The 27233-nt window shown below is 43.0% G+C and overlaps 1 protein-coding gene across 12 annotated transcripts in view; it reads left to right on the top strand.

Annotated features, from left to right (window-relative positions):
- Positions 1–340: 340 nt before the first annotated feature.
- OBSCN (obscurin, cytoskeletal calmodulin and titin-interacting RhoGEF) overlaps positions 341–27233 on the top strand; it is a 324327-nt gene continuing 297434 nt past the window's right edge. For all 12 annotated transcript variants that reach the window (XM_031960192.1, XM_031960208.1, XM_031960173.1 and 9 more), the window contains exons 1-2: positions 341–579; positions 16455–17481. In XM_031960192.1, the coding sequence (XP_031816052.1) occupies positions 16464–17481 (1018 nt within the window). In that variant the 5' untranslated portion in view covers positions 341–579; positions 16455–16463. The remainder of the gene's footprint in view (positions 580–16454; positions 17482–27233) is intronic.

The raw sequence follows: 27233 nt of genomic DNA, 5'->3' as shown, positions 1-27233 counted from the left end.
GAGAATGTTACTTGGCTAAGGTCACACACAACCAGTAAGAATGACCCTCCAGGCTAGGATTTCTGACTTCAGGTCTCTTGCCTTTTTAACAAGACATCTGGATGACTCACTGGTCTTCTTTCTCCTGCAACCCTCTGGGCTTGGTTCTGAGGGGACCCCTTCTCCCCGCTAGCCCCCATGCTTCTCCCTGTACCCACTGGAACCTCCCCCACCCTCTGCCCTTTTGCCTCCCTCTGTCATTCCTGTGAGGGTGAAATTGGATCCCCCAGTAAGTGACACCCTGGGCTATTTTGGAGCTGGGCACTTGAGGTGGGGAGGGAACACGTCATCCGTCCAGCCCTGCAAGGCTGGTGGGAAGGGGAGGGGTGGTCTTCGCTGGAGCCCTCGGCAGCGGAGCCACTGCAGGGGCTCCCCAGTACAGCTCCCCCATTCCCCGTGTCTCCACTGGGTCTGAGGGAGAGAGGGAGGAGGGAGAGACCCCAGCCCTCTGCTCCCTCTCTCTCTCTCTCCAGCTGCTGCCCCTTTCCCCAAATCCACCTTGGGACAAGCCTCCAGCCCTGACCATAACCCAGACTCCAGGTAAGCAGGGACAAGGAGCGGTCCAGGGAGACCACTGCTATTACAGTAGAAAGAACACTGGGTTGGACTTACTCCTAGAATTCTGCACTTACTAATGGTATGACCTTGAGCAAATGCCTTTTTTGGGGAGGGTTCAATTTCCTCATCTCTATAATGAGGTACTTAAACTCCCCGCTTTTCTAAGGAACTGAGTTTGGCTCTTTGTGTTTGCGAGGTGAATAAGAGGGTTGGGGAAGGGAAGGATTTCTTACATTTGGGGAAACCAAATTGGTCAGAATCTGTAACTTGGGAACAACTGAGAAAGTTCTTGGGACCAAAGTGAGTCTTTTGGCTGTCCTGAGTGTCTGAAGGTCATTGAGGTCTCTCTGAGGGAAGGAACGGAAGTCTTTGGGGGTTCAAATGGGCTAGATTTCACCCTACAATGTGGGACCATCCACACTGGAGCTCTGAGCACAAGAGGGGATTGGTTGACATGTGTTCATGGGACAGGACCAACATATAGGGATTCCCACTTCCTAAGCTTCTGGGGGCAACTTGGATCTTGGCTATTCCACCTCCTTCCTCGCTACAGCTCCCCTCTAATCAGAGAACTGATCTCCTCTCCCCTCTCCCCCATCATTATATATTTTTTCCTCTCCTGAACAAGGTACCTCCCTCCATTTCTGCCTCACTAAACCTTGCCCTTCAGAGGACAGTATAGTCATTCCCATAAAGTATATCTCCGTCCCACACCCCAAGCAGGTTTGGGGAGACTTTGCTGGGCCCTAGACTTCCCTGGTTGGGAGTAGACCTGACAGCTGGGGCTATTTTAGGCATGTTGTCCGGAGAGGGCTGGGGGGGAGTTGACATACAACTCCAGGCAAGAATTTCCTGGCACTTGAGGCCAGTGTTGGGGCTGGGGAATGTTTAGAGGGGCCAGCCCAACCCTTTTCTCCTGAAACTCCCTCCCTTGGACTCCATCCCTTAAAGCTCCTGGGGAAGAAGGGGCAGTGGTCTCAGCCTTTGGCTAAGTTCAGGGATAAGAGATTCCCAATTCTCCATATTTTCAAGGTCTCAGGTCTGAGGTAGGGATCAGTATGTTGTGGAATCTCAGATGGGGGAAAGGATAGTCAGGAAGGTGATGGATATCTATATATAGGAGAATGAATTGATACGATCCAGAAGAGAAGGGTTATGGTTGCCATAATTTTGGAAGGACATTGACGAATGAGCATGTCTAAAGAATAGTGATGAGAGGACTGGCAATCAGATCATAGAAGGGGGGTTGGTTGAAGGGACTCAAAGACAGGGGGAAACAATTGTTTTCAAGTATTTCAAGGATTGTCAGATAGAAGAGGGATTAGACTTGTCTCCCTCGGAAAGCAAAACTAGGAGCAATGGGAAGAAGTTTTAGGAAGGTAAAAGTCAATTCAAGGTCAGGAAAAATGTCCTAATAGCCAGAGCTGTCCCCAAATGGCTGCCTTGGAAGGTCTTCAGGGGGAGCCTAGAGGATCATGTGTCAGGGACGCTTCTGAAGGATGCCTCTACCCAGAGGAGGTGGACTTGATGACTCTGTTCAGGGCCGAGGGTGTCAGCGCCTCATGAAGGTCCCTTCCCAGCAAAGGAATGAATACCTGAGTTAATGCCATGAGACAGGGATGAGGGGAGGGAGCAGATGCAAGTCTCTTCACTGGGGGGAACCACTAAGATGGTGATTTCAGTGGGGAGTTCAAGGGGCCAGAAGGTTGGGGACAGAGGGACACAATGATCCCACCTACTACAAATTGCCCTTAATGCTAATCTTTTCTCCGTGTCAATTGTCTCCAATTTATTTTGAATACACCTTGTTTGCACAATTTTTTTGGCCTGTCCTCTCCCATTGTGGGTCTCTTCTATATTTTTTGGTGTCCCCAGCACTTAGCATACTATCTGGTACATACTAGGTGTGCTTGTTGCCTGACAGACCAATGACAGAGATTGACCTGGGCCTTTGGGTACAATTTCTGGTCTCTCAGTTTTTGTTAGAACTCCAAACTGCTCTTGGACAGACTTGAAGTTGTATGTATAGCAGTATCCAGATGTTGACCTGGTTACCCTATATCCTCCCGGGGCCCAGTACAAAACCTTTTACACAGAAAGCACTTAATGTTTGTTAAATGGAATGGAATCAGTTGAGTTGTTTGCATGTGGATGCAGAAAGAGAGAATGCTTGAAGGCTGACATCAGTCCCTACAGGTGGTGATGCAAACTCTGAACCTGGCAAAAAGGTGGGATGCTCAGAACTTCCAGAGAGAAGAAAGAATCTTCTTGGTGCCTTTGGGCCAGAAGGGAGAGAAGTCTGATAGAGTAAAACAGCACAGATTTGTACCCATGGGACATCACAGACTCATTTTAAGCCCCATCTTACTCCCTGGCTCTGAACAATTCATTTTGCATTCTGGGTCTCAGTTTCCTGATCTGTAAAATGAAGAGCTGAAAGTTAATGGTCTGAAAAGTCCTTTACAACTTGGATGGAAACTATGTGCTGGTACTATGAAATGTGGAAGGTCAAAATGAAGTCAGTATTTCTAGATGGCGTAGGCTGCTGGTTCAATTGTGCCCAGCTCTGTGTGGTTGCTATGGAAGGAAGGAAACACCAGTTTTGTGCCAGGCACTGTGCTAAGCACTTTGCAGATCTCTCCTTCGAGCCTCACAACTACCCTGGGAGCTAAGTGCTATTATTGTTCCTATTTTAAGCTGGAGGAAACTGAGGCAGATGCAGGTTAAACACCTTGGTCAGGTAAATGTGTAAAACTAGATAGGAACTTGTGCCTTTCTGAATCCAGCCCTAGAGGCAGAGCTATCTATGGGCAAAGCAAGAGAATTAACTTTCATTCAACACCATTTATTAGGTACCTAGGATGAGCAAGCCCAATGCTGGATGTGTGAGGGTACAAAGACAGAATCAGAGGTAATTTTCCCTACCACCATCCCTAACCCAGCATATCCACATGATCGTGAATATTAGATCTTCCTTAAGAAGTCTGTATTATAATAGGTTGTAGGGTGTGTGTGTGTGTGTGTGTGTGTGTGTGTGAAAGACAGATAGGCAGATCTAAAGAGACACAGAGGCAGAGAGACAAAACAGAGACACAGAGAAATACACATACAAAGGGGGAGAAGGAGAGAGAGAGAGAGAGAGAGAGAGAGAGAGAGAGAGAGAGAGAGAGAGAGAGAGAGCAGAGACAGGCAGACAGGAGAAGGAGACCATCCTCCTTCTCCAAGCACCAGTGATTAGGGCACTCTGAGGCAATGTTGGTGCACATGTCTTGCTCAACCATCTTTTCTAATATACTGGTTTGATTCAAAGTTCTGTGAACAAAGAGACCACATTCTGATGATTATCATGTTCCCACTCTCTAGCATAGTGTATCTACATATTTGTTGGTGAGTTAAGTCATATCCAATTCCTCGTGAACCCATTTCAGGTTTTCTTGGCAAAGATACTGGAGTGGTTTGCCATTTCCTTCTTCAATTCATTTTATAGATGAGGAAGCTGAGGCAGTAATAAATGGTTGAATTAGGAGTGAAGGGATCCAAAGGAGATGGATTGGACATCTCATGTTAAACTTGATTCTATGGCCTTAGGACAGCAGGTTCTCACTCTGGGTCTGGTTTTTCTATCTTTGTAAAGTGAGGGGACTGGATTGGGTGATTCTAAGGCTTCTTCCAGTTCTAACATCATATAAGTCAATGTACCCTAAAGGGGACAAATGTTGCTTGGGAGCTGGGAGTTGGGAGAACTCAGGTCTATAAGGATATCACTGCGCATCCTCCCCTGAGGATTGAGTTTCCTACTCCAAAAAAGGACTAACAAAGATCACTAAGGTCCCATTCAGTCTAAAGTTCTGGATCCCATGGCCATTTTACCAAGATGAAATCCAAGATCTCTTCCTGCTTAAAAATCTTCTACTCCTATGAGACTTGGAATTGTGTCTTCTATTTCCTTGTTTCCCAAGTTCAGGCTCTGATTACAAATATTTGTTGATCTATGGAGGGATTGCTGGTTCTGATGGACAGATGGATAAACTAAGACTAAAGATGAGTGGAATGGAGTGAAGCTAATCTGGAAAGGCTTCTTAGGGTGAGTTTTTAAAAGAGTAAGAATATGGTTTGATTGAGAGAAAAATAGTATGCTAAATTTTGTGAATTTTTTTAAACCAAGGCAGGATGGATTTTTTAAAAATTAAGAATAAAATCCTTATAATAAGTATACATTATCAAGCAAGATAAATTCCTAAATTGGTCATAACCAAAAATAAATGTCTCATTATGTACTTTAAGTACATCATCTGTCCCCACCAGGATTCATCATTAATCTTCTTGAATCATTGTTAGCCATTGGATTGCTCAGAGTCCTTAGGTCTTTCAAAGGTATTTTTCTTTACAATGTAATTATTGTGCAAATTGGTCTCTTAGTTCTAGAAGTTTACTTCATTTTGCATCAGTCCATACAAGTGTTACTAAGTTTTTCTGAAATTTTCATTTCTTATGTTTCAAAGATATTTGATTATATTCACTTAAATAATTCATTATATTCACATGCCATAATTTGTTCAGCCATTTCTCAGTGGATGAGCACCTCCTTCCTCTCCCCCCATGTCCAATTCTTTGTTAAAACAAAAAGGAATTCTAAAATAGGTCTCTACATCTGGGTTCTTTCCCTGTTTCTTCAGTTGCTTTGGTATGTAGCAAGGTAGAGTTGTCATTACCAGTGTTTTTTTCCATTCAGATTTGGTCTCTCAATGCTTGAGTTTTAAATATGATCTAATGGTTAAGAGAGTCCTGTATCTGGGGCTCAGATCCTGACTTACCAGCAATATGATCATGACAAAGTTTCTTCATCTCCTTATATCTCAATTTTTCCATCTGCAAAGTGACAGATTTTCCACACGGATTTATCAATGAGTTCTAGCAAATATCTAAAGAGAAGTTAATATCCATTCTATATTAATTGTTCTCAAAAACTGAGAAAGGACACATTCTGCTAAGCTTTTATGAGAGAAATAACATTTTAAATAACAAAAACAAGGAAGGATAAAGTAAAGAAAGAGATGAAGGCAAAGTTAATATTAAGAAATGGGAGATGTAGATCTAGGGCGCATCTTGGGGCAAGCTTTCAATTCATGGGCATAATGAGCATGGTAAGACAATAAGGGAAGCTAAGAAGGCACAGTCAGATAGGTAGGAAGAGAACCAGCAGAGGACAGCACCACTGAGACACAGAGAGGAAAGCGGGTGGAGGAGGAAGGGCAGTCAACAGTGTCAAATGCTGCCAAGAAGTCAGGAATGGTGAGAATTGGGAAAGAACCCTTGGATCTGGCGATTAGATCATTGGTAATTCCATAGAGGGCAACTTCAGATAAATGACGAGATTGGAAGACAGATTTCAAGTAGCTGAGAAATAAGAGAAGGGGAAATAGCAAGTGTAGACAGCTTTTTCCAGGTGCTTGGCTGTGAAAGAGAAAAGAGATATATAGAGTGATAGACTGAAGGGAATGATAGGGTCAAGTGAGGATTTTTTAAAGATGGTGGAACCTGAATATGTTTGTGGGCATCAAGGAAAGAGTCAGCAAATAGAGATGAGGGAGAAACAGACAGACAATCAGACAGAGACTAGGGTAAAGAGAGGGAGAAAGAGAGAGACAGACAGAGAGAAGGAGAGAATGAGACAGAGAGAGACAGAGAAATAAAGAGAAAGAGACAGAGAATGAGAGTGAGAGATAGGGAAAGAGAAAGAGACAGAGAGAATGAGAGAAAGAAAGAGATGCAGAGAGAAAGACAGAGAGACAGAAAGACAGAAAGAGAGAAAGAGAGACATAGAGAGAGACAGTGAGGGAAGGAAGAGAGAGAGTGAGGGAAGAAGGGAGAGACAAAAAAGAGATACAGAGACAGAGAGACAAAGACAGAAAGACAAAGAGACAGAGAGGATGATGATTGGGACAATCTTGTAAAGCAGAAAGGAAAGGATGAGGTCAAAAATAGGGATGCTTTATGGAAATCAGCACCCAGGTTCAAATCTGGCTTCAGCCCCTTATTGCCTAAGTGACCTGGCCTAATCCTGGGATTCAGTTTCTCATCCATAAAATTATCTCTAAGGTCCCTCCCAACTCGAAACCTAAACATATGAACTGTAGATTATCACTACTAATGAATATTGATACAAAAGCTTTATTATTGTTCTCATTTTACTGATGAGAGGACTAAGGCTCATTTTACTAATGAGAGATGAAATTTGTTCAGGGTCACAGATATCAGGGCTGGGATTTTAATCCAAACCCATTTTGGCTTCAAGTCCAGTGCCCTTTCCTGGGCTGGAGATGTCTGAAACCTCACAAATCACTTTCCTGGTCCTGGGTCCTGTGAGTCCAGGCTGGAGAGCTCAAGAGCAGCAGGCAGAAGCTGAGCCACATTTCTAATCCAAAACTGTTCATTTGGACTACAAAAATCAGCTGCGGGGGGCAGTTTCAGGGGTGGAGACGTGGTGAGAGCAGCAGCCTGAATCAGGAGAACCTGAGTTCGGACCTAGCCTCAGACACTTACTAGTAGTGTGACCCTGAGGAAGTCACTTAACCCCAATTGCCTAAAAAAACAAAACAAAACTGCACAAGCACAGGACGAAGAAGATGTGGCTAAATGGCCATTTGAGTGAAAATGATCAGTATCTAGTGAACTACAAACTTAGTGCGGATCAGCAGTGAGACATGTCAGTCCCAAACTAGCACAGCCATAGGCTCCATTAATGGAAGCATTTCAAGGTGCAGCAGAAGTAGCGCGAGAATTAATGTCAAGCAATATGGGTTTGAATCCTGCTTCTGTCACTCATTTCCTGTTTTGATCCCTCATTCTTCTCATCTGTAAAATATAAAATTGGACTAAATCACCTTTAGTGTCTCTTGTATTTTTAGCTCTATGAGGGGGAAGGGAGCAAGCATCTATTAGTCACCTACTATTTGTCAGACACTGTGCTAAGTATTTTACAAATCCTATCTCATTTAATTCTTCCATCAACCCTGTGAGGTAGGTTAATTAATTAATTTATCACTATTTATATATTTATTTCATTACCCTTTATCTATTTTATAAGTAAATTATAATTTATTTATTACTATTATTAGCATACCAATTTATGGTTGAAGAAACAGAGAGAGAGAGAGAGAGAGAGAGAGAGAGAGAGAGAGAGAGAGAGAGAGAGAGAGAGATTTCAATGACCTGTCCAGGGTCACACAGGTAGGAAGTATCTGAAATTGCATTTGAACTCAGGTCTTCCTGATTTCCTGTCCCCAGGCTGCTGGGCTGGGACCTTGCTGTCTTTTGTCCGGAAAGCCATATCTGAAGGACTGTGATCAATTCTGGGCATCATATTTTAGGAAGGGTGTTGACAGCTGCTTTATGTTCAGAGGATTGTGACCCAGATGGAACATTCTGTCTGAACACTGGTGGAAAGAACTGGATCTCTTCAGCTTGGAGAAAACTTAGGATGCATAGGGAAGCTTTGGAGGCATCTGGAAGGCAGACATATGCAAGAAGAAACACGTTTGTTTTGTTTGGCTCCAGAAGATGGAAGTGACTTATGAGAATAAAATAAAGATCAGATTTAGATTCTATTAAGGGAAACTTCTTCTAAGCTATCTCCTAGCACTCAGATATTTATGATTTGTGCATTCAGCCATCCTTGTGACTAGGGGCAGTATGATATAGCGGAAGGAGGGCTGGCTTTGGAGACAGCAACGCCCGAGATCAAATCCTGACTCTGAGATAAACTGGATGTGTGACTAAGTTTTTGGTACCCTGGAATCTCAGATACTAAACGTTATAGACAATTTGCTGATCTGTATCGGAGGAGGAAGTTTCCACAATAGTAGTGTGCAGACCAACGAGGAAAAAAAATCCTGCTAACAGATCCCTGCCTCCCTCCTCCCTGCTGAGCCTGGGTATCCCCATTTGCTCAGAGCAATCATACTGAAGAGACTGAAAAGTTTCCCCGATATTACAATGAATATGAAATGATTCATATTTGAAATCTCACTGCTTATGTTTAATAACACTTCGTATAATCATTGGGTAGAGTAGTGGGAGGCTGAAAACCTGGGTGCTAGCGCTGGCTTCTTCAGGAACTAAGTAAGTGGGGTTTTGAACAAGTCTCTTTCTTGGAGGGGATTTTCATTAGTAAAGGAAGGGTTTGGACAAAATGACCTTGAAGCTTCACCCCTTGTGACTTTAATGTGTTCTTGGGGTCATAGAGCTTGAAGAAGCTCAGTCACTGTTTAATTAAGTTTAATACCTGAGCAGAAATCTTCTCCATGACAGCCTGGACAGGTCAAACAAACTCAGGAATTCTCTGGGGCTGGGTAACATATTTTCCAGTCTGTTCTAGTGATAGGAAACTCTCTCCCTGACAAAGGAACACACTTTCTGGATGGGTGGTTTTCATCTTCAGAGCCAGCATGGTAGGGGAAGGAAGGACCCTCCGGGAAGAGGGGACCACAGGAGCATAGCAACAGCAAGAAGCAGGGCGTGAGGGGATGGCAGGGGGTGCAGACTGACTGGAGCATGAAGCTCACAAAGTCATGGGATATGAAGCTGGAAAGGTAGACTGGCACTAGGTGGAGGAGGGCCATGAATACCAACCTGAGCCTGAACTTTATTGGTTAGCCAGTAGGAGGCTGTTCAAGGGTTTTGAGCAGCGTTGAGAAAACAGTGCTGAGGGAAAGGAACTGGCTTTTTGTTATTGTTGTCGTTGTTTGCCTTGAATGTTTTGGCCAAAATGTTCGAATCCTAGTTTTGCCACAATTAAGAAACTATAAATTTTTTTTCACTCTCTAGACTTGGCCTTTTCAATAGCCTTGGTCTTCAAGCCTTCTTCCCCACTCCTTTTATGTTTTATTCTCCAGTAGAATGGGAGCACTTGAGGTTGGAGACTGTTGGGATTTGTGCTTCTATTTGTATTACCAAGACTTAGAACAGTGTCTGGCACATTGTAGGCACTTAAATAACTCTCCTTTTCTCTCTCTCCTCTTTGTCCCTTTCCTTCCCTCTTTCTTCCTCCCTCATTCTCCCTTCTTCCCTTCCTCTCTTGCTCTTTCTCTGTCTTCTTTCTCTTGCTCTCTCCTTCCCTTCCTTCTCTCTCTCTCCTCTATCCTTTTCCCTCCTTGCCTCTCTTTTTCTCTCTCCTTCACTCTGTCCCTGTCCTTCCTTTTTCCCCTTCCTGTCTCTTTCCCTTTCTCCATCCCTATCTCTTTTTCACTATTTTCCTCCTCCTCTTTCTTGTTCTTCTTCCTTCTCGTTCTTCTTCTTCTTCTTCTTCTTCTTCTTCTTCTTCTTCTTCTTCTTCTTCTTCTTCTTCTCTTCTTTCTTCTTCTTTCTTCTCCTTTTTCTCCTCCTCCTTTTCCTCCTCCTTTCTTCTTCCTCCCTCTTTCCTCCCCCCTCATCTCTATGGCATAATTATTTTACCTCCTCATGCTCCAGTATCCTCCTCTACCCAATATGTGTTGATGGAGACATTGTGTGATGATGAGGTCTGTGCACAGGCAGTTTAGTGAAAGGAGGGTATCAGTAGTAAGTTGGCAAGGGGAAGGAGTGGAGGCCTTGGCAGATAGATGAGGGTAGAAGAAGGCCTGCTGGGAGTGTGCTGCAAACCAGGCCCATCCCAATCTGGCAGCTGCCCCATCCCTCAGCCCTGACCATATTCCATCCCCATGCAGGTGATGGATGTCCTTGCTCTGGGTTCAGGTCAGGGGTGCAGAGGCTCAGTATAGCCTCCTGTCATTGGGCCCTGCAGCAGTGTCCAGCCTCCTACTGAGAGCAGAAGCTCCCAGAAGCATTATGAGTCAGCAACCCCTTTTTTAGCCAGCCCAGCACCCCCACTGCAAAGAGCTCAGCCTGCCTCCTCCCTTGAAGGATTAAATAGGATTAGAATGATATGGGAGCAAGCTGTTCTCCCTGCCCTTCCTCCTCCTGCCCAGAGCCTAAAGCTCTAAGCTTTGGTTCTTTAGTAGCAGGGATGGATCACACCAAATCATCCCCACTCTTACCCATTCACCCTCGGGACCCCCAACATGTTACTATGTTGACTGACTCAGAGTTCAGTTTGTGATCAGGATTCAGACTGTATTTGAGATTTTAGAGATCACCTGGAATCACATTTATATTCGTGGCTTCTTCTCTAAACCATGAGCTACATGGATGCTTTTCTCAGATGCCAAATTGGGTTAATTGTGGGTGCTTCAATCAACCAGGCCAGCCCTTCTCTCCAAGGAGAAAGCCAAGGCACAGTCACCCTGGCACCCAGTGGTGTTTGATGTACCACGGCCCTTTTAGATCCAGGGGGGTTTGAATTTCCTAACTTGCCTCTTCTAGCCCCCACATTCCTTCAAGAAACTTCTTCAGACACTGTTTGGCTCTCCTAGTCCCAAATATCTGATATGGAGGCAAGGAGGGAGAGAGGGAAGAACAGAGAAGAGAGGAAAGGAGAGAAAAAGAGAGAGGGAAGGAAGGGATAGGACAGAAAAGAAATAGAGGGAGAGGAGAAAGGGAAGGAGAAAGGGAGAGAAAGAGGAGGAGGGGAGAGGAAAAGAAGAAAGGAGAGAGAGAGGGAGGGAAAGGACACAGAAGAGAGAAGGAAGAAAGGACAGAGGGAGAAATGGTTCCTGCACTTGGGGGCTCCCAATCTGGCGTGGGTTGTCTTTAATAAAGGTAGACTGAGGCACAGACTGAGTAAAATGAGTTAATTCATAGTGATGCATATAACTATTAACAAAGAAGGTCAGTAAAATCATCCACCTCAAGGAGGAGGAGTCCGTCTTTATTGATATACAACAAAAAGGGGTCTTCGTAGATATGTGGCTTTTTGATTGGCTGTATTTAGAAAGATGGGCTGGCAGTCAAATGATTCTGAAAAGCTAGAGGTCAGTGTGGATTTGGGTACTCAGAGAGGCTCCTGAGAAGAGGCACAAGGAACGGGGCGGGGGGGGGGGGAAGAAAGAGAAAGGAGAGGACAGCCTGGAGGACCCCTGGAGAGACTATATGAGTTAAGTCTGGAAATGGATCTGAAATATATTAGCGACCCTGAATGGAGCAGATGATTTGTGATGAAGAGGTGGGGGGAGGGGGCTTCTAGTGGTGTCTCTTCCTCCCCTCATCCCATTTTGGATTGGTTTTGTTTATGGACTTGTAGCCCAGAAGCCCTGAATGCTGATGGGAAGGCCTGAGACAGATCATGAGTCCTCTCTGACTCTAACTTCCTCATCGACAAAAATTTAGATTAAAAATAAGCCCTAAACAACCTACCTTAAAGGGTGATGGTAAGGAAAGTCTTGTACAAGTGGACTTGTAGACTTGTCAAGATGTAAGCTGTTATTCTTACTCCCTTATTAAAGGAATGGTTAGTGACATTTAGCAAAGGCAACTGTGATTATCTAGAACCCCGGCAGGGCTTCATCTAGACAAGGTCATGCCAAATGAAATTCATTTCCTTCCTCTTAACAGGGTTACTGGATCAGTGGATCAAGGCAATGCCGTGCTTATTCATTTTTTAATGAGGCATTACAAAGTATTTCATGATTGTCATGGCCAAGGCTGAGGGATGTGGGCTGGACAATAGAGGCTGGATAAATTTGGAACAAATCTGTCGGCCAGGACTAAAGAATCACAGCTCAGACTTTCAGAATGCCAAGAAGCCCCAATATTGTCTTGTCCAGCCCATACCCAAAAGAAATCCCCTCCACACTATATTCAGCAAGTTACCATCCCATCTCTGCTTGGAGACCCATTGCTTCTCCAAGAGGGCAATTTACATTTGTGGGAATAGCAAGCCTAAATCTGCACCTTCTTCCCATTGCTCCTGGTTTTATCCTCCAAGACTAAACATAATCAGTGAAAATCCCTCTTCCTCCTGATTACCCTTCAAATATTTGAAGATTGTTATTGTGCCCCTCCCTCCACCTTCTCTTGCTTGTGCTAAAAATCTTTTTGGTTTCATCAACTAAATTTCATAATAAATTTCATAACGTAAGGACTTTGCCATCCCTGATGGCACTCTCTGGATGCCCTCTAGCTCAGCAATGTTCTTCTTAAAATGGGATGTCTTGAAGTGAATACAATGATCCAAATGTGGTCTGACTATCAGCTCCCTCTTACTAAAAATTTTGTCTGTTTTTTATGCAATCTAAGATCCAAACTAGCTTTTCTGGGTGCCATATCACATTGCTGGGTTCTGCCCTACTTGTAGTCCACTAAAACTCCATGATCTTTTTCATTCTCTCCCACCTTGAACTTAAGAAGCTGATTTTTTTTTAAAGTAGGGGTTTTGGAGGGATATATTTTTGTTGATACCTTTCCCCCCCACATCATCAGCATCCTTTCTCCTCTGCCTTCCAGATAGCCATTCCATATAATGAATAGCATTTTTTAAAGAAGGAAAAAAAAAAAAAAAAGAAAAAACAGAAACCCATCCAAAAACCAGCAAATGAACTAACACATTGAAAAAGTCTGAAAATATATGTAATGTTCCCTTACCTTCTTCCTCTGCAAAGGAGTGGAGTGGGGACATCTTTTCATATCTAGAGGAATGATTATTAGAGGCTTCATATTATCTAATATATGTATGATGTATCTAATGAAATATTTCAGGTTTTGTTCTTGTATTATTCAACTTTTTGATTGTGTGTGTGTGTGTATGTGTGTATGTGTGATTTGGATGAAGATAAAGATCTATATTTATTAACTTTACAGAAATACACACTTGAAGGGATAGTCAATACCCTGGATGATAGAGTTAGAATTGATAAGAGATCTCAACAAGTTTGAATGTTGAGTTGAATCTAATAAGATAAAATTTTTAGGGATGAATGGAAGGTTTTATTCTGGGTTTAAAACAATAGAATCCACATGTACAAGACTGGGAACTGGCACCAGACAATCTTTCCTCTGAAAGGAAAAAAGATCTGGGGGTCTCAGTGGATTGCAAACTTAATGAAAGTGAACAGTATAGCATGGCATTTTAAAAAACCTCACATAATCCTTGGCTGTAGTAAGAGAACATGGTGTCCAGGATAAAGCATGTTTGAAAGTTTTGCTGTATGCTGGTATAATCAAATCCGCATCTGGAGTACTGGGTTCAGTTCTGGGTGCCACATTTAGGGAGAATCTTTTTTTTTTAAAAAAATAAAATTCCTTATTTATTTATTTAATAGTTTCCCAGACATTTTTTTTTTACAATTTTTTTTAACTTTTGAGTTCCAGGTTCTTTCTCTTTTCCCCACCCCCAGCCCCCATTAAGAAACTACATGTGAAGTTATACAAAAACATTTCCATAACAGTCATGTTGTGAAAAAAAAATTGATATCCCATCCCAATTTTAAAAAGACTTAAGAAAACTCAAATGAGAGAGAGAGAGAGAGAGACAGAGAGACAGAGAGAGAGAGAGAGAGAGAGAGAGAGAGAGAGAGAGAGAGAGAGAGAGAGAGAGAGAGAGAGAGAGAGAGAAAGAGAGAGAGAGAAAGAGAGAGAAAGAGAGAGAATGATTCAATCTGAATTCAGATATAATCAGTTTCTTCCCTGGGTATGGATAGGATTTTTCATCATAAGTCCTCAGGGTAGGCTGTGGATTTTTGTAATGCTGAGAATAACAGTCATTTACAGCTGGCCATCCCAGAACATTGCTATTACTTTGTATACAGTGTATTTCACTTTGCTTGAGTTTGTTGAGAACTTCCCATGTTTTTCCCCAACAGAATTCTGTACATCACTTCTCATAGAACAACAATATTCCGTGACACTACAATTTATTCAGCCATTCCCCAACTGATGGGCATCCCCTCCATTTCCAATTCTTTGCCTGAAAAGAGAGCTGTTGCAAACAGTTTTGCATGTATAGGTCCCTTTTCTTTAGGGAGGATCTTGATAAGGTCCTTGGCTTAGGGCCACACAGCTAGTAAGTATCTGGGGCTGGATTTGAATTCCAACCTTTTTGGCTGCAGACCCAGGGTTCTATCCACTGTATAGTGCACACCCACCATCCTGCCCCCCCCCATTCACTGCATATCTCCCCCAGTTTCTTCAGGAAGAAAGTTGGAGAGGGGTAGATTTAAATTCCATGTAAGGGAATTCCTAACAGGAGATGGATTCTCACAGTAGGATGGGTTGGCTGTGCTGGGGTGTGGGTGAAGACACCTTCACTAGGGTTTTCAAGTGAAAACTGAGTTAAAGATACTCAGCATTGTAGAGCTGACTTGTGGTTTCAGTTTCATTCCATATCCAAGATATAGATAATTCTAGATCACTTTCTAGCTTTGAGATCCTGGGTAAATAATGTTATCCACTGTTTGTTGAGAATGAGAGGAAGGAAAAGGAGGAAGAGAAGGAGAACAAGAAGAACAAGAAAAAGAAGAAGAATAAGAAGAGAAGATGAAGAAGAGAATGAGAAGAGAAGAGAAAATGAAGAAGATGAAGAAAAGATAGAAAATGAAGAAAAAAGGAAGAGGAGGAGGAGGAGGAAGAAGAAGAAGAAGATGATGATGATGATGACAATGACACTGAGGTAGTTGATAGAGAGCTGGCTTCAGAGTTAGGAAGACCTGAGTTCAGATTTGACCTCTGACATATCCTGACTATTGTGACCCTGCTCAAATCACTTTCTCAGTGCCACCCCTCCCCTTCCCCGCATAGGCAATTGTTTAAGATTAAAAATGGCAGAACATTTGCTGATTTGGTTGGTAAAGAGAATTTGCTTTCTTGGAAGCTCCCTACATTGATGAAGTCTAAATTTAAAAAAATAAACTCCTGAAACTCATGCCTCAAATGGAATTCATTATCTTTTCCTCTAATTCCTAATCCCCCACCAATTATTAGTGTTTTCTCAACACCTCAAATGGCCTTATATTTACTTATCTGTATGGAGAATGAAGAATGAAATGGAAGCTGCAAGAGGGCAGGGAAGTTTTGTTTTTTTGCTTTGTATTAGTAGGTCCTAACAATGATGGTATCTTGCGCATATAATTTAAGAATTTTTATAGAATTGAATTTATATAACTTTGAGTTTTACAAAATACTTTGCATTCATTTCATCATTTGAACCTCACAATTAAATCACTTTCAAATTAAGCACTAGCGATATTAATTATTCTTCCCCCTTAATACACGGGGACATTGAGATTTTAGGAAGGTTAAGGGACTTCTTTATAGTCACAAAACTGTCAAATGTTGGAGTCAGAATTCAAACCCAGGGCTTTCTAGACTCTACACCTAGTATTCTTCGCACTGGTCTATCCAACATAGCCCTTGTGGGATTGTCCTGAGGAAAGAAGATTGTAATTAAAGAATGGGTGACAAGCAGAAGGAGTAAATTTGGGTTCTTTCCATTAATCAGGCCAATGTCTCAGAGAGGGATTTAGAAAGGGGGGGAGGAAGCAGGGGAGGGGGGAAGGAGGAAGGGAGGAAAGAGGGATGTATAATTTACTGAAGAGGGCAGAACTTCGTAAAGAAAGAAGGTAACTGGGGGGGAGGGGGGGAGGATTCCAGAGATTGACTTTGCATGATGTCATCAGGAGAGAGAAAAGAGCCTCCCTCTCCGCCCACCCCCATCTCCTCTAATCCTACTCTAGGCTATTGGGTAAACATCCTCTGGGCATCCCGATTAGGGAGATTTGACGTTGAAAGGACCCCGAATTCAGACTCACCTTTCTGCGGCCCATTAACTGAGCTACACAGCACCAATTCTTTCCTTTCTCTCAGTTACTTCACCCCGAAAAAGAGGACGTCGGGCTTGGCTATTGCTGGGGTCCCCTTCTAGCTCTGAGGCCCGTGGTCAGACGTGTCACTTCGTCCTCATATTCACTGCTGCTTTCCTCTTGTCCCAGGAAGCCAGGATGGATTACACCTCCTTCAGCGGGGCGCCCCGCTTCCTCACCCGGCCCAAGGCTTTCCTGGTGTCCGTGGGCAAAGATGCCACCCTGAGCTGCCAGATCGTGGGCAACCCGGTGCCCCTGGTGAGCTGGGAGAAGGACCAGGTGCCCGTGGCGGCGGGCGGGCGCTTCCGCGTGACTGAGGAGGGGGAGCTCTATCGCCTGACCATCGTGGACCTCACCCTGGAAGACAGCGGCCAGTACGTGTGCCGGGCCCGCAACTCCATCGGCGAGGCCTTCGCCGCGGTCAGCCTGCAGGTGGGCGAGGACAGCATGCGGGCGGAGCTGGCTCCCTACTTCTTGCTGCGGCCGACCTCGATCCGGGTGAGCGTGGGAGAGGATGCCACCTTCCGCTGCCGGCTCCAGGGCAGCCCCCCGATGTCAGTCAGCTGGTCCAAAGACGGCCGGCGGCTGGGCGAGCCGTCGTCTCCCGATTTCCACCGCGTGCAGGTGGAGGCTCGGGGGGAAGACAGCTCCCTGAGGATCCGGGGCGCCCGTCCCCGAGACGGCGGCACCTACACGGTCTTGGCCGAGAACCCCATCGGGTCCGCCAGCGCCGCTGCTGCCCTCGTGGTAGATGAGAAGGCCCTGGTGGGGCCCCGGGCTGCGGAGGCCGCGTCTGGAACAACGGCCCTGCTGGCCCACCTGCAGAGGCGGAGGGAGGAGATCCGGGCCGAAGGCACCGGCTTGAGCTCCAGCTTGGGGCGCTGGAGCAGTGGGGGCACGCGCACGTGCACCGTGACTGAGGGCAAACATGCACGCCTGAGCTGCTATGTGACTGGGGAGCCCAAACCCGAGACTGTCTGGAAGAAGGATGGGGAGGTGGTCGCTGAGGGCCGGAGGCACATGATATATGAGGATGAGCAGGAGAACTTTGTTCTTAAGATACTCTTCTGCAAACAGACGGACAACGGACTCTATACGTGCACAGCCTCCAACCTGGTGGGGCAGACCTATAGCTCTGTGCTGGTGGTGGTGAGAGGTGAGTGAGTGGGCTTTCTATACCCCTCCCCTTTCCTTTCCCCCCTACACCCCCATCTTCCCATCCTCCCCTTCCCTTCCCCCCTCTCCCCTCCCCTGCAGCCAGGAAAGAGTCCTGGGCTGGGACTGAAGGGTTAAGTCCCAACTCCGACACTTAACTTCCCATCCCTTCTTTGATTTCCTCATCCAACAGGCTGGATTCATAATACTTATGATATCTCCATCACAGAGTTGGTAGTTGCCTGGCAAAGTTGAAAGCCCCAGAGAAATGGGAATGATCCTTGTCATTTTTATTCCCCTGTCCTTACCTCTTTGCTCTTCAAGCCAAAGCCTCTCCTCTGATTCTCCTCAAAGTCCTTGGTTCCCCTATTCCCAAGTCTGTCCTTCTCCTTAGAGAGACAGAAGAACTGATTCTCTTCAAAGTCCTTGGTTCCCCTATCCACAAATCTGTCCTCCTTAGAGAGACAGAAGAATTGATTCTCCTCAAAGTCCTTGGTTCCCCTATCCACAAATCTATCCTTCTCCTTAAAGAGATAGAAGAATTGATTCTCTTCAAAATCCTTGCTTCCCCTATCCACAAATCTGTCTTTCTCCTTAGAGAGAAAGAAGAATTGATTCTCCTCAAAGTCCTTGGTTCCCCTATTCCCAAGTCTGTTCTTCTCCTTAGAGAGATAGAAGAATTGATTCTCCTCAAAGTTCCCCTATTCCCAAGTCTATCCTTCTCCTTAGAGAGATAGAAGAATTGATTCTCCTCAAAGTCGTTGGTTCCCCTATCCACAAATCTGTCCTTCTCCTTAGAGAGATAGAAGAATTGATTCTCCTCAAAGTCCTTGGTTCCCCTATTCCCAAGTCTGTCCTTCTCCTTAGAGAGATAGAAGAATTGATTCTCCTCAAAGTTCCCCTATTCCCAAGTCTATCCTTCTCCTTAGAGAGATAGAAGAATTGATTCTCCTCAAAGCCCTTGGTTCCCCTATTCCCAAGTCTGTCCTTCTCCTTAGAGAGATAGAAGAATTGATTCTCCTCAAAGTCCTTGGTTCCCCTATTCCCAAATCTGCCCTTCTCCTTAGAGAGATAGAAGAATTGATTCTCCTCAAAGTCCTTGGTTCCCCTATTCCCAAATCTGTCCTTCTCCTTAGAGAGATAGAAGAATTGATTCTCCTCAAAGTCCTTGGTTCCCCTATTCCCAAATCTGTCCTTCTCCTTAGAGAGATAGAAGAATTGATTCTCCTCAAAGTCCTTGGTTCCCCTATTCCCAAGTCTATCCTTCTCCTTAGAGAGATAGAAGAATTGATTCTCCTCAAAGCCCTTGGTTCCCCTATTCCCAAGTCTGTCCTTCTCCTTAGAGAGATAGAAGAATTGATTCTCCTCAAAGTCCTTGGTTCCCCTATTCCCAAGTCTGTCCTTCTCCTTAGAGAGATAGAAGAATTGATTCTCCTCAAAGTTCCCCTATTCCCAAGTCTATCCTTCTCCTTACAGAGACAGAAGAATTGATTCTCCTCAAAGTCCTTGGTTCCCCTATTCCCAAGTCTGTTCTTCTCCTTAGAGAGATAGAAGAATTGATTCTCCTCAAAGTCCTTGGTTCCCCTATTCCCAAGTCTGCCCTTCTCCTTAGAGAGACAGAAGAATTGATTCTCCTCAAAGTTCCCCTATTCCCAAGTCTATCCTTCTCTTTAGAGAGATAGAAGAATTGATTCTCCTCAAAGTTCCCCTATTCCCAAGTCTATCCTTCTTCTTAGAGAGATAGAAGAATTGATTCTCCTCAAAGTCCTTTGTTCCCCTATTCCCAAATCTGCCCTTCTCCTTAGAGAGATAGAAGAATTGATTCTCCTCAAAGTCCTTGGTTCCCCCGTTCCTAAGCCTGTCCTCCTTAGAGAAATAGAAGAATTGATTTTTTAAAGTCCCTTCTCAATCTTAAGAATTTAGAACCACTGGGTTTCATTTCACCCCATCTTGGTTCCCCACCCAAGGAGTTCTCATGCCATAATTGAGATAAAGAGATAACATGATATGACAGGGAAAGCTGCTTATTTGGGAGCCAGGAATACCAGCATTCAGCTCCTGGTGCCTACAGTGGCTAACCATGTGACCCTCGGCCAATTACTTCATCTAGGATTTCTTCTCTATGAAGTAAGGGCAATGATATTTACACTAAACACCTCACAGGGTCATTATGCAGAAAAGAGTATTGTATAAATCTAAAAGAAATGGAAGTTATCATTATTTTTTTTTAGCCCTGTGGGTCACATATCCTGACCAAATATGGGAGGCAATGTAGGGGTGACACTGTTCACCACTGCAGATTGAGGAATCAGGCCTCCCCTCTGCAGATCACATTGTCTGGGGACTATGAGTCACCCTGATGACAAGGGAGTTATTCCCATTCCTCAGGCTGGGATAGGTATTAGGAATGGAGAGGATGAGCTGTGGGTTATTATTAGATAGGGATAGATTCTCTCAGCCTCATATAGAACAAAGAATGTCAGAACTGAGAAAGATCTCAGAACATAGTATATCAGAGCTGGGAAAAATCTTAGGACAAAGAAGGACAGCTTTAGAAAGCATTTTCGAACAGAGAACGTAGAATGTCAGAGCTGGAATAAACCAGAGAACATAGGTCAGAGGGCAGGGCTCCAGAATATAGAACATAAAATGCCCAAGATGGGAAGAGGTCTTGGAATATTTAAGAAACACAGGGCACAGAATGGTTGAGCCTTTGCTTCCTCTGTGTTCCTGGTGTCCTTTTACTGGATTCATCCTTTTTTTCCCCTAGAACAGTGCTATAGGTCTCTTTTCCATAAAATCTTTCCATTTAACCAAATGTCTGTATAATTTTCTGACTTCAGTTTTCATTACTGGTAGTAGTAAGAGGGAAGTAAGGTAATAGAGAAAGAAAGAGAAATCTAGAGTCCTAGACTGGGAGGCAGGAGACCCAAGATCCTGGTTGTATCCCTGATTCCTGGGAAAGTCTTCCTCTTGTTGAGGCCCCAGTTTTCTCCATCTGCCAAATGAAGACTATTCCTTTCACCTTGCCTACTTCTCAGTAATTGGATGAAGAGTATAGTTGAAATAGGGCTTTGAAAAGAACAAAGTGTGGAAAGTACATTAAGAAAAGAAAAAAAAATATTCTTTGGGCAGGGATAGGGTCTGAGGCAGCCTCTTGGATCCTAATTCCTTTTAGCAATCACTCACCAAACCTTAACTATGAGCAGCCATCAAAGTCCATAATCTTGTCTCTATACTATACCATCCCCTGTTCTCTCTCAGTGCTAACCTTCAGTATTTTATTTGCCTAGAGGTAGGAATAAACATAAAGGTGAATAATCAGCCCTGGAAGACCAAGGAACTCTTATATGTCATAGAAAGGAGATAAAGGATAACAGTAATAATAACACATTTTTATGATCTTTTACCCACAAATTGCCCCATGAAGTCAGTTTTTCCCCCCAATTTAACAAATGAAGAAACCGAGGTTCAGAGTGAATTTTTATTAATTTTTTAAGTGTCAGAGCTGGGATTACAGCTCAGGCCTCTGATATGAAGACGCCTGCTGTTACTGCAGCCTCTTTCTCAGTGCCTCTTTGTGCCTGTTTCTCCTTTTCTGCCCCTTCCTCTTCCTCCCTTAGAATGTAGAATGTCAGAGTTGGGAGAAAACTTAGGACACAGAATCTTGGAACTAAAAAGGACCTTAGAATCTAGAATGTCAGAGCTGGCAAGGGCCTTGGAGATCATCAATTATAGCCGCTTTATTTTATCAAGGAAAGCTTCCTGGAGAAAGGGAGTTTTGAACCTGGTCTTAAAAGATGGGTAAGAATTAGTGAAGAAGAAGGGGAGGAGGCAATTCAGAAAAGATGGGAGATACACATAGTGTGTGTTGGGAGACTCATTGGGAGCTTCACTAGAGTGAAGGCTTCTGGATCATGGGGCCTGGAGAAATAGGAAGGAAAGGCTGGATTTTAAAGGGCTTAGAACTCCAAGATGAGACTTGCAGGCTAAGACATTAGGCTCCCCTAATGGGGAGGGGCTTTTTGGCTTATAAAAACCAGTTGTTTTCCAGGGTCCAGCAGGGCAGTAGAAGAAGAGACTGGACTCCAGCTGCATGGGGAGGGATCTAGGTAACAAGCCTCAGTTTAGGCTGAAGGGATGGACTGGGCTGTTGAGGGAGAGAGTGAAACTTTCCTTTCCTGGATGGCCTTCTGACAAAGCACTGTGGGCATCCAGTGTCCCAGGCAGTAGCAGGCAGGAAGGAGGAGCAGTTTAGGGAGCTATGCTGGCAGCAGCACCTGCTTCAGGGAGAGATGAGCTCAAATGCCAAGGGTCGGGGTGAATTTGTGTCTAGAAGAAGGAAAGAGAGATGGGGAGGAGGAATGGAAAGGGAAGGGCCATCTCAAACCGACAGGCACAACCCTGGGCCCAAATGTTTAGGGGCTCAGATCATTACTTCCTTCTCTCCCCCCCCCCTTCCCCCGGGGAAAGGACCCACAGACCAGGGTTTCTCCTGATTCCATCTTCTCTCAGAATGTCCTCTATAATGTGGTTCATTACCCTGGTTTACCTGGGACATGGTCACTCATGAGAAAAATGCATTTAGCTGTTGTCAAACTATTAAATATACATGCAGTAGGGGGGAGAGCCCTGGCCTAAGGGCCAGAACATCTAGGTTCTAGTTCTGATTCTACTCTGTGACCTTCTTGGGGAAATCATTGCAATTTTCTGGACCTCAAATCTCAAGATATCATGCTGGATTAAATCAGGACTTTTTAATGTTTTCTGTGTCCTGGACCACTTTGGCTATCAGGGAAAGCTTATGGGGCTCCTTTTCAGAATCACATTTTAAACTAATTAAATGAAAGGCCAATTTTAAGTTAGAGGTTAATGAAAATAAAGATGAAATTTTTTCCATTCCAGTTCATAGACCCCCTTTGGGGAAGGGGGTTGTCTATGGATTACAGATTAACATCTTCTGGACTAGATTATCTCTGGATCCTTTCTAGCTCTAACATTCTATGTTCTAGATTCTGAGGCCCTTCTTAGGTCTAAAAATCTGTAATCTAAACTCAGATTATCAGTTTTCTATGTTCTAACATATCTTCCAACCCTGGTGTTTTAAATACCCTCTAACTCTGAGAATTGAGTCTAGGGGATGATGTACTCGAATTTTCTGTGCAGGTTTTTAGTTTCTATGAAAGTCATCACAGCTAAGTGAAGTGACAATAGTGGTAGCTAAATTACTAAACTTCAACACACTCCTCTTTGGAACTCTTAGTCTATATATGGCAGCCTGACATTCTGCCATTGTGGGGAAGGGCCCTCTGCCTAAAAGGTAGTTCCCCCCAGAAGCTGGTTAGAAATCAGCAATCACTTGTTATGATCCAATTGCACTTTGAGGTAGGGTTGGATTCCAGCATCCTGCCTTGGGTCTCTAACCTTGATGAAATATTTTCTTTCTGGGCTACCACCATCTCTTCTTGAAATTAGTTTAGGGGTCCTGGGTATTCAGATGCAGGACTCTTTTTCCTATTTACTTTATTAAAATTAATCGTTTTATTTTTCTAGTTATTCATGTATGTTAACTTTTTAATATACATCTCTTTACAAATCATGTTAGGAGAGAAAAATCAGAACAAAAAGCAAAAACCATCGGAGAGAAAAAAAACAGATAAAAGAAGTGAATATAGCATATGTTGATTTACATTCAATATCCATAGTTCTTTTTCAGGATGCAGATGGCATTTTCTATTCAGAGAAAAGATTAATCTAGGTTTGGAATTTGCATTCAACAAGCATATTCTTAAAGAGGGTAGCTACAAGTTTATTACTGCTGAGAACCTTGATTTAAATAAAACATAAGAGAAAAGAAAACTTTTAGTACAAAAGAAATACACAATTAACAAACATAGTAGCCACTATAACAAACAAACAAAAAACATGCAACATACATCATCATCACTCTGAGAAAGCACCAACATCTGAATTCCTTGGCTGGGAGGACTCATGGTTATATAGCTATATAGAGTCTCAAGTGGGAACCATTGGTAGACAAATTTGTACAAGTCTTTCTAGCCCAAATCCTCAAAGTTCCTTTCCATTAAGGAGTTTTTATAGGTTGAGAACAAAGAAGGTAAAATACTAAGTATTCTCATTTGATCCGTGACTCTTAAGATATAGCAACCTCCCAGGTACAAGTTGCTTCATCACAAGAAACCCACCAAAGAGAATATTTATTCCTTCCTTTAGGAGGACTGTATTTTACTCAAGAAACTTGTCAGGTTTCTGAGGTGAACACAGACCTGCAATAAAGGATACTCATTAATTAATTAAATAATAGATGCACTAGAATAGTAGCTTTTCAGCTTCTTTGTGCTTTCCTGCAATTCCTTCAGATATTTGCAAGTACATTCTCATGTTCTCAGCAAAAAGTTACATAGAAGACATGGCTAAGACACACTTAAGATTCCTTACTCACTAAGATTCCTTACACCAGAATTTATTGGGATTGCCTTGGATCTTTTCTCTATTTACTAAATAAACTGTCCATAATTTCTGATTCCTGTTGGGGTTTAACACTTCAGGTTTTTTTTTAAGACCTTTCTGGATTCCTGAGCCTATTTGGCATCCTGGTTTTAGAGACCTCCTGCACCTGATTTCCAATTACTGGTCCTATTTTCTCTGTCTTGCCGTCCACTGCCACCATTGATGGATAATCTACTCTGGTCTCTGCTTCCCGTTTTCCTCCACTCTGAATCTGCACAGTCCAGAATGTGAATGGGTGTTTTTTTGAGCTTTGTTCACAAGGGGCTAGAGAGCATAATATATTAACACACAAGAGGAAGGTCATTAAATGTGGATGCATGAGAAGCCATCCAAATCATCGTCAGGAATCAGCTTTCAAACTAGAGGCAATATCATATGGTGCTTAGAATGCTGGATTTGGAATTAAGGGTTCTGTCAAACCCCTTCTCAAATGCTCAAACATTTCTCAAACACTGATACCAGAACAGGTATCACTTACCCTTTCTATGATTTGGGTTCCTCCATTATCCTCAAAAAGGATAATATGAACATTCACCTCTCAAGAGTGTTGTGAGATAACTTCTGTCAGGTTCTTTGCCAACTTTGAGGTGCTTTATAAATGTGAGCTACTATTATAAAATTAGGCTAAGGACCTAAAAATTGATTTTCCTTTCTCTTGGACCACCAGTTTTTTTTATAACACTGAATATAAACCCTCTTCTCCTCAGAATATCCCCATGTTAAATTTTGGATTCATCCTACCCTGACTTGAGCTCACTGATCTATTCTTCCAACTCCCAGGTTCGTTCTCAACCAATCCAAAGGCCTTCTGACTGACTGGTTGGCAGCTTTGTAGGTTCCATTCATACCACTTCTAATCCCTTGTCAATTTAGAAACAGGAGATTTTGAGTTGGGAGGGAGCTCAAAGATCATCCAATCCAATACCTTCATTTTCAGCTGACAGAGATCTAATTCCACCTCCCCTTCCAGCAAGATATAAACAAGGAAATATAAACAAGTACCTAGAAAAGTTTAGGTCACCTCAAAATCAGTGATTTAAGCTGATATCCAGGCCAGTTCCCTTCACCTTCCTTCCCTGTGACTACCCCATTCCTGAGAGGCTGTAGTCAACATAAGACTATGGGGAAGCTAGAGTGAGGAGTCCAGGAAAGCTTTCTGGTGAAGGGAAATTGATTTTAAGGAGAATTTAAAAGAGAAGGAAAAGCAGAAGCTGTGGTAGGAGTCTGGGTAAAGAGATGGAGGGACCTGAAAGGAAGTTTGCTTAGGGTGCCTAGCCTTGTCCAAATATGAAAGAAAAAATTTGAAACCATTGGAAAAATCAACTAATAGAAGTCTGATGCAAAGGTAGAGCCAATAAGCATTTTAAAATCATTAATTAATTACTATGGGTATTATGCTAAGCAGTGGAGATACAGAAGGAAGACATAAAATAATCCCTCCCTCTGAGGAGCTTACAACCTAACAATTATCACTTGCATGAATGGGAAATAAGATAGGCAGAATAATATATATTTGAAGATCCTTAGGAGACATTCATAGAATTATAGGATTTCAGAGGTCAGAAGGACCTTAGAGATCTTGTTGCTCTTCAGTTGTGTCTGACTCTTGGGGATTCTATTTGGGGTTTTCTTGGCAGAAATACTAGAGTGGTTTTCCATTTCCTTCTCCGGCTCATTTTACAAATGAGGAAATTGAGCCAAACAGGGTTAAGGGATTTGCTCCGGACCATGCAGTTAGTAAGTGTCTGAGGCCAGATTTTTAGCTCACAAAGATGAATCTTCCTTACTCCAGGCTCTATGCTCTACTGCTACTGACCCAAGGATCTTATAGACCAACCCTCCATCTGAACAGAAATTCCTCCTATAATATTCCTGACAGGCTGACATATGATCTCCGGTTGTAGATCTGTTTTGATGGAGAACTTATTACATCCTTGATTTAGTTATTTTCATAACTATTAATTTCATGACTGATCAGTAAGTTTCCTTTCTTTTGAGCTGAAATCAGTCTTTCTATAATTTAATAGCTAACATAATAACTGATATTTAAGGTTTACAGAATGCTTTACATATAACTCGTTTGAGCTTTATAACCCCATGAGAGAGATACTATTATTATTTCCACTTGACAGTTGAGAAAACTGAAGCAGAGTGGGATTAAAGAACTTGTCAGGTGACACAGTCTCTGATTGAGGACTTAAACTCAAGTCTTTCTTATTGGAAGTCCAGTGCTCTATCAACTATATCTAATACTACTTGATATTTGTCCAATTCTTATTTTAGAAAAAGTTTGATTCCTTTTCTATGCAATAGTATCTTCAGATACCTTAAGAGAGTTAATAACAATCTTTCTTTTTGTTATTTTTTCCCCTCCAGTTTAAAAATTCCCTGTTCAATCAATATTTTCTTAGAAATCCTCTAATTAATCCTGGTCATCTACTTCTGGCCACAGCTTGTCAAAGTGCTTCCTAAAATGTGGCATTCTAATTGAATATAACATTCTAGAGTCAGTCTCACCAAGACAAAAGACCAGCATGAGCTCTTTTGGCTGCCAAATTACACAATTGACTCATATTGAGATTGAGGTCCACTTGAATCCTTCACTTAAGATCATTCCATTAGCTATTCCTTCTGTAATTGCAATTGAGTTTTTGGATCTGAGGGCAGGACTAAACATTTATAATAAGAATTCCTATTTCTGCGGCTCTATAAGGCTCATGAAAATTTTTCTTCTTTACAATTCTGTGAGACAAGTAAATGAAATATTATCATTTTACAAAGAAGGAAGAAATATCTCAGAGAAAAGAAGGTATTTGCTGTGGTCATCTCAATAGTACATGTCAAAGCCAGAATTTGAATCTAGGTCTTTTGATTTTAGACTTAATGTTCTTTCTATCGCATCCTGTTCTTTTCTTTCTTTTTTCCCCCTGTCTGGTTGACTCTAGCTTCCTAGTCCAGTCTGTTGAAATATGTTTTGGGAGCGTGAATCTCTCATTCATGAATGAGTAATCCCACTTCTGACTTTATAGTTATGACTAGAATGCTTCAGAAAGATAGTCAAATTGATCCCTATGTGAAGTGTAAGTCTCAGTGCAAAAAGAGGCAATGGTTTGGATTATTCTAAGGTACTGGGCTCAACCAGGAACAGCAGTCAATGTCTTTCTGCAGAGAAGTTGGAATCCACTTTCTAGATACATCCTACCAACAGGTAGCTCCTTCAAC

This window comes from Sarcophilus harrisii, chromosome 1 (assembly GCF_902635505.1).
Source record: "Sarcophilus harrisii chromosome 1, mSarHar1.11, whole genome shotgun sequence".
Taxonomy (NCBI): Eukaryota; Metazoa; Chordata; class Mammalia; order Dasyuromorphia; family Dasyuridae; genus Sarcophilus; species Sarcophilus harrisii.
Note: the sequence above shows the minus strand (reverse complement) of the source record. Positions and strands in the feature narration are given on the sequence as shown.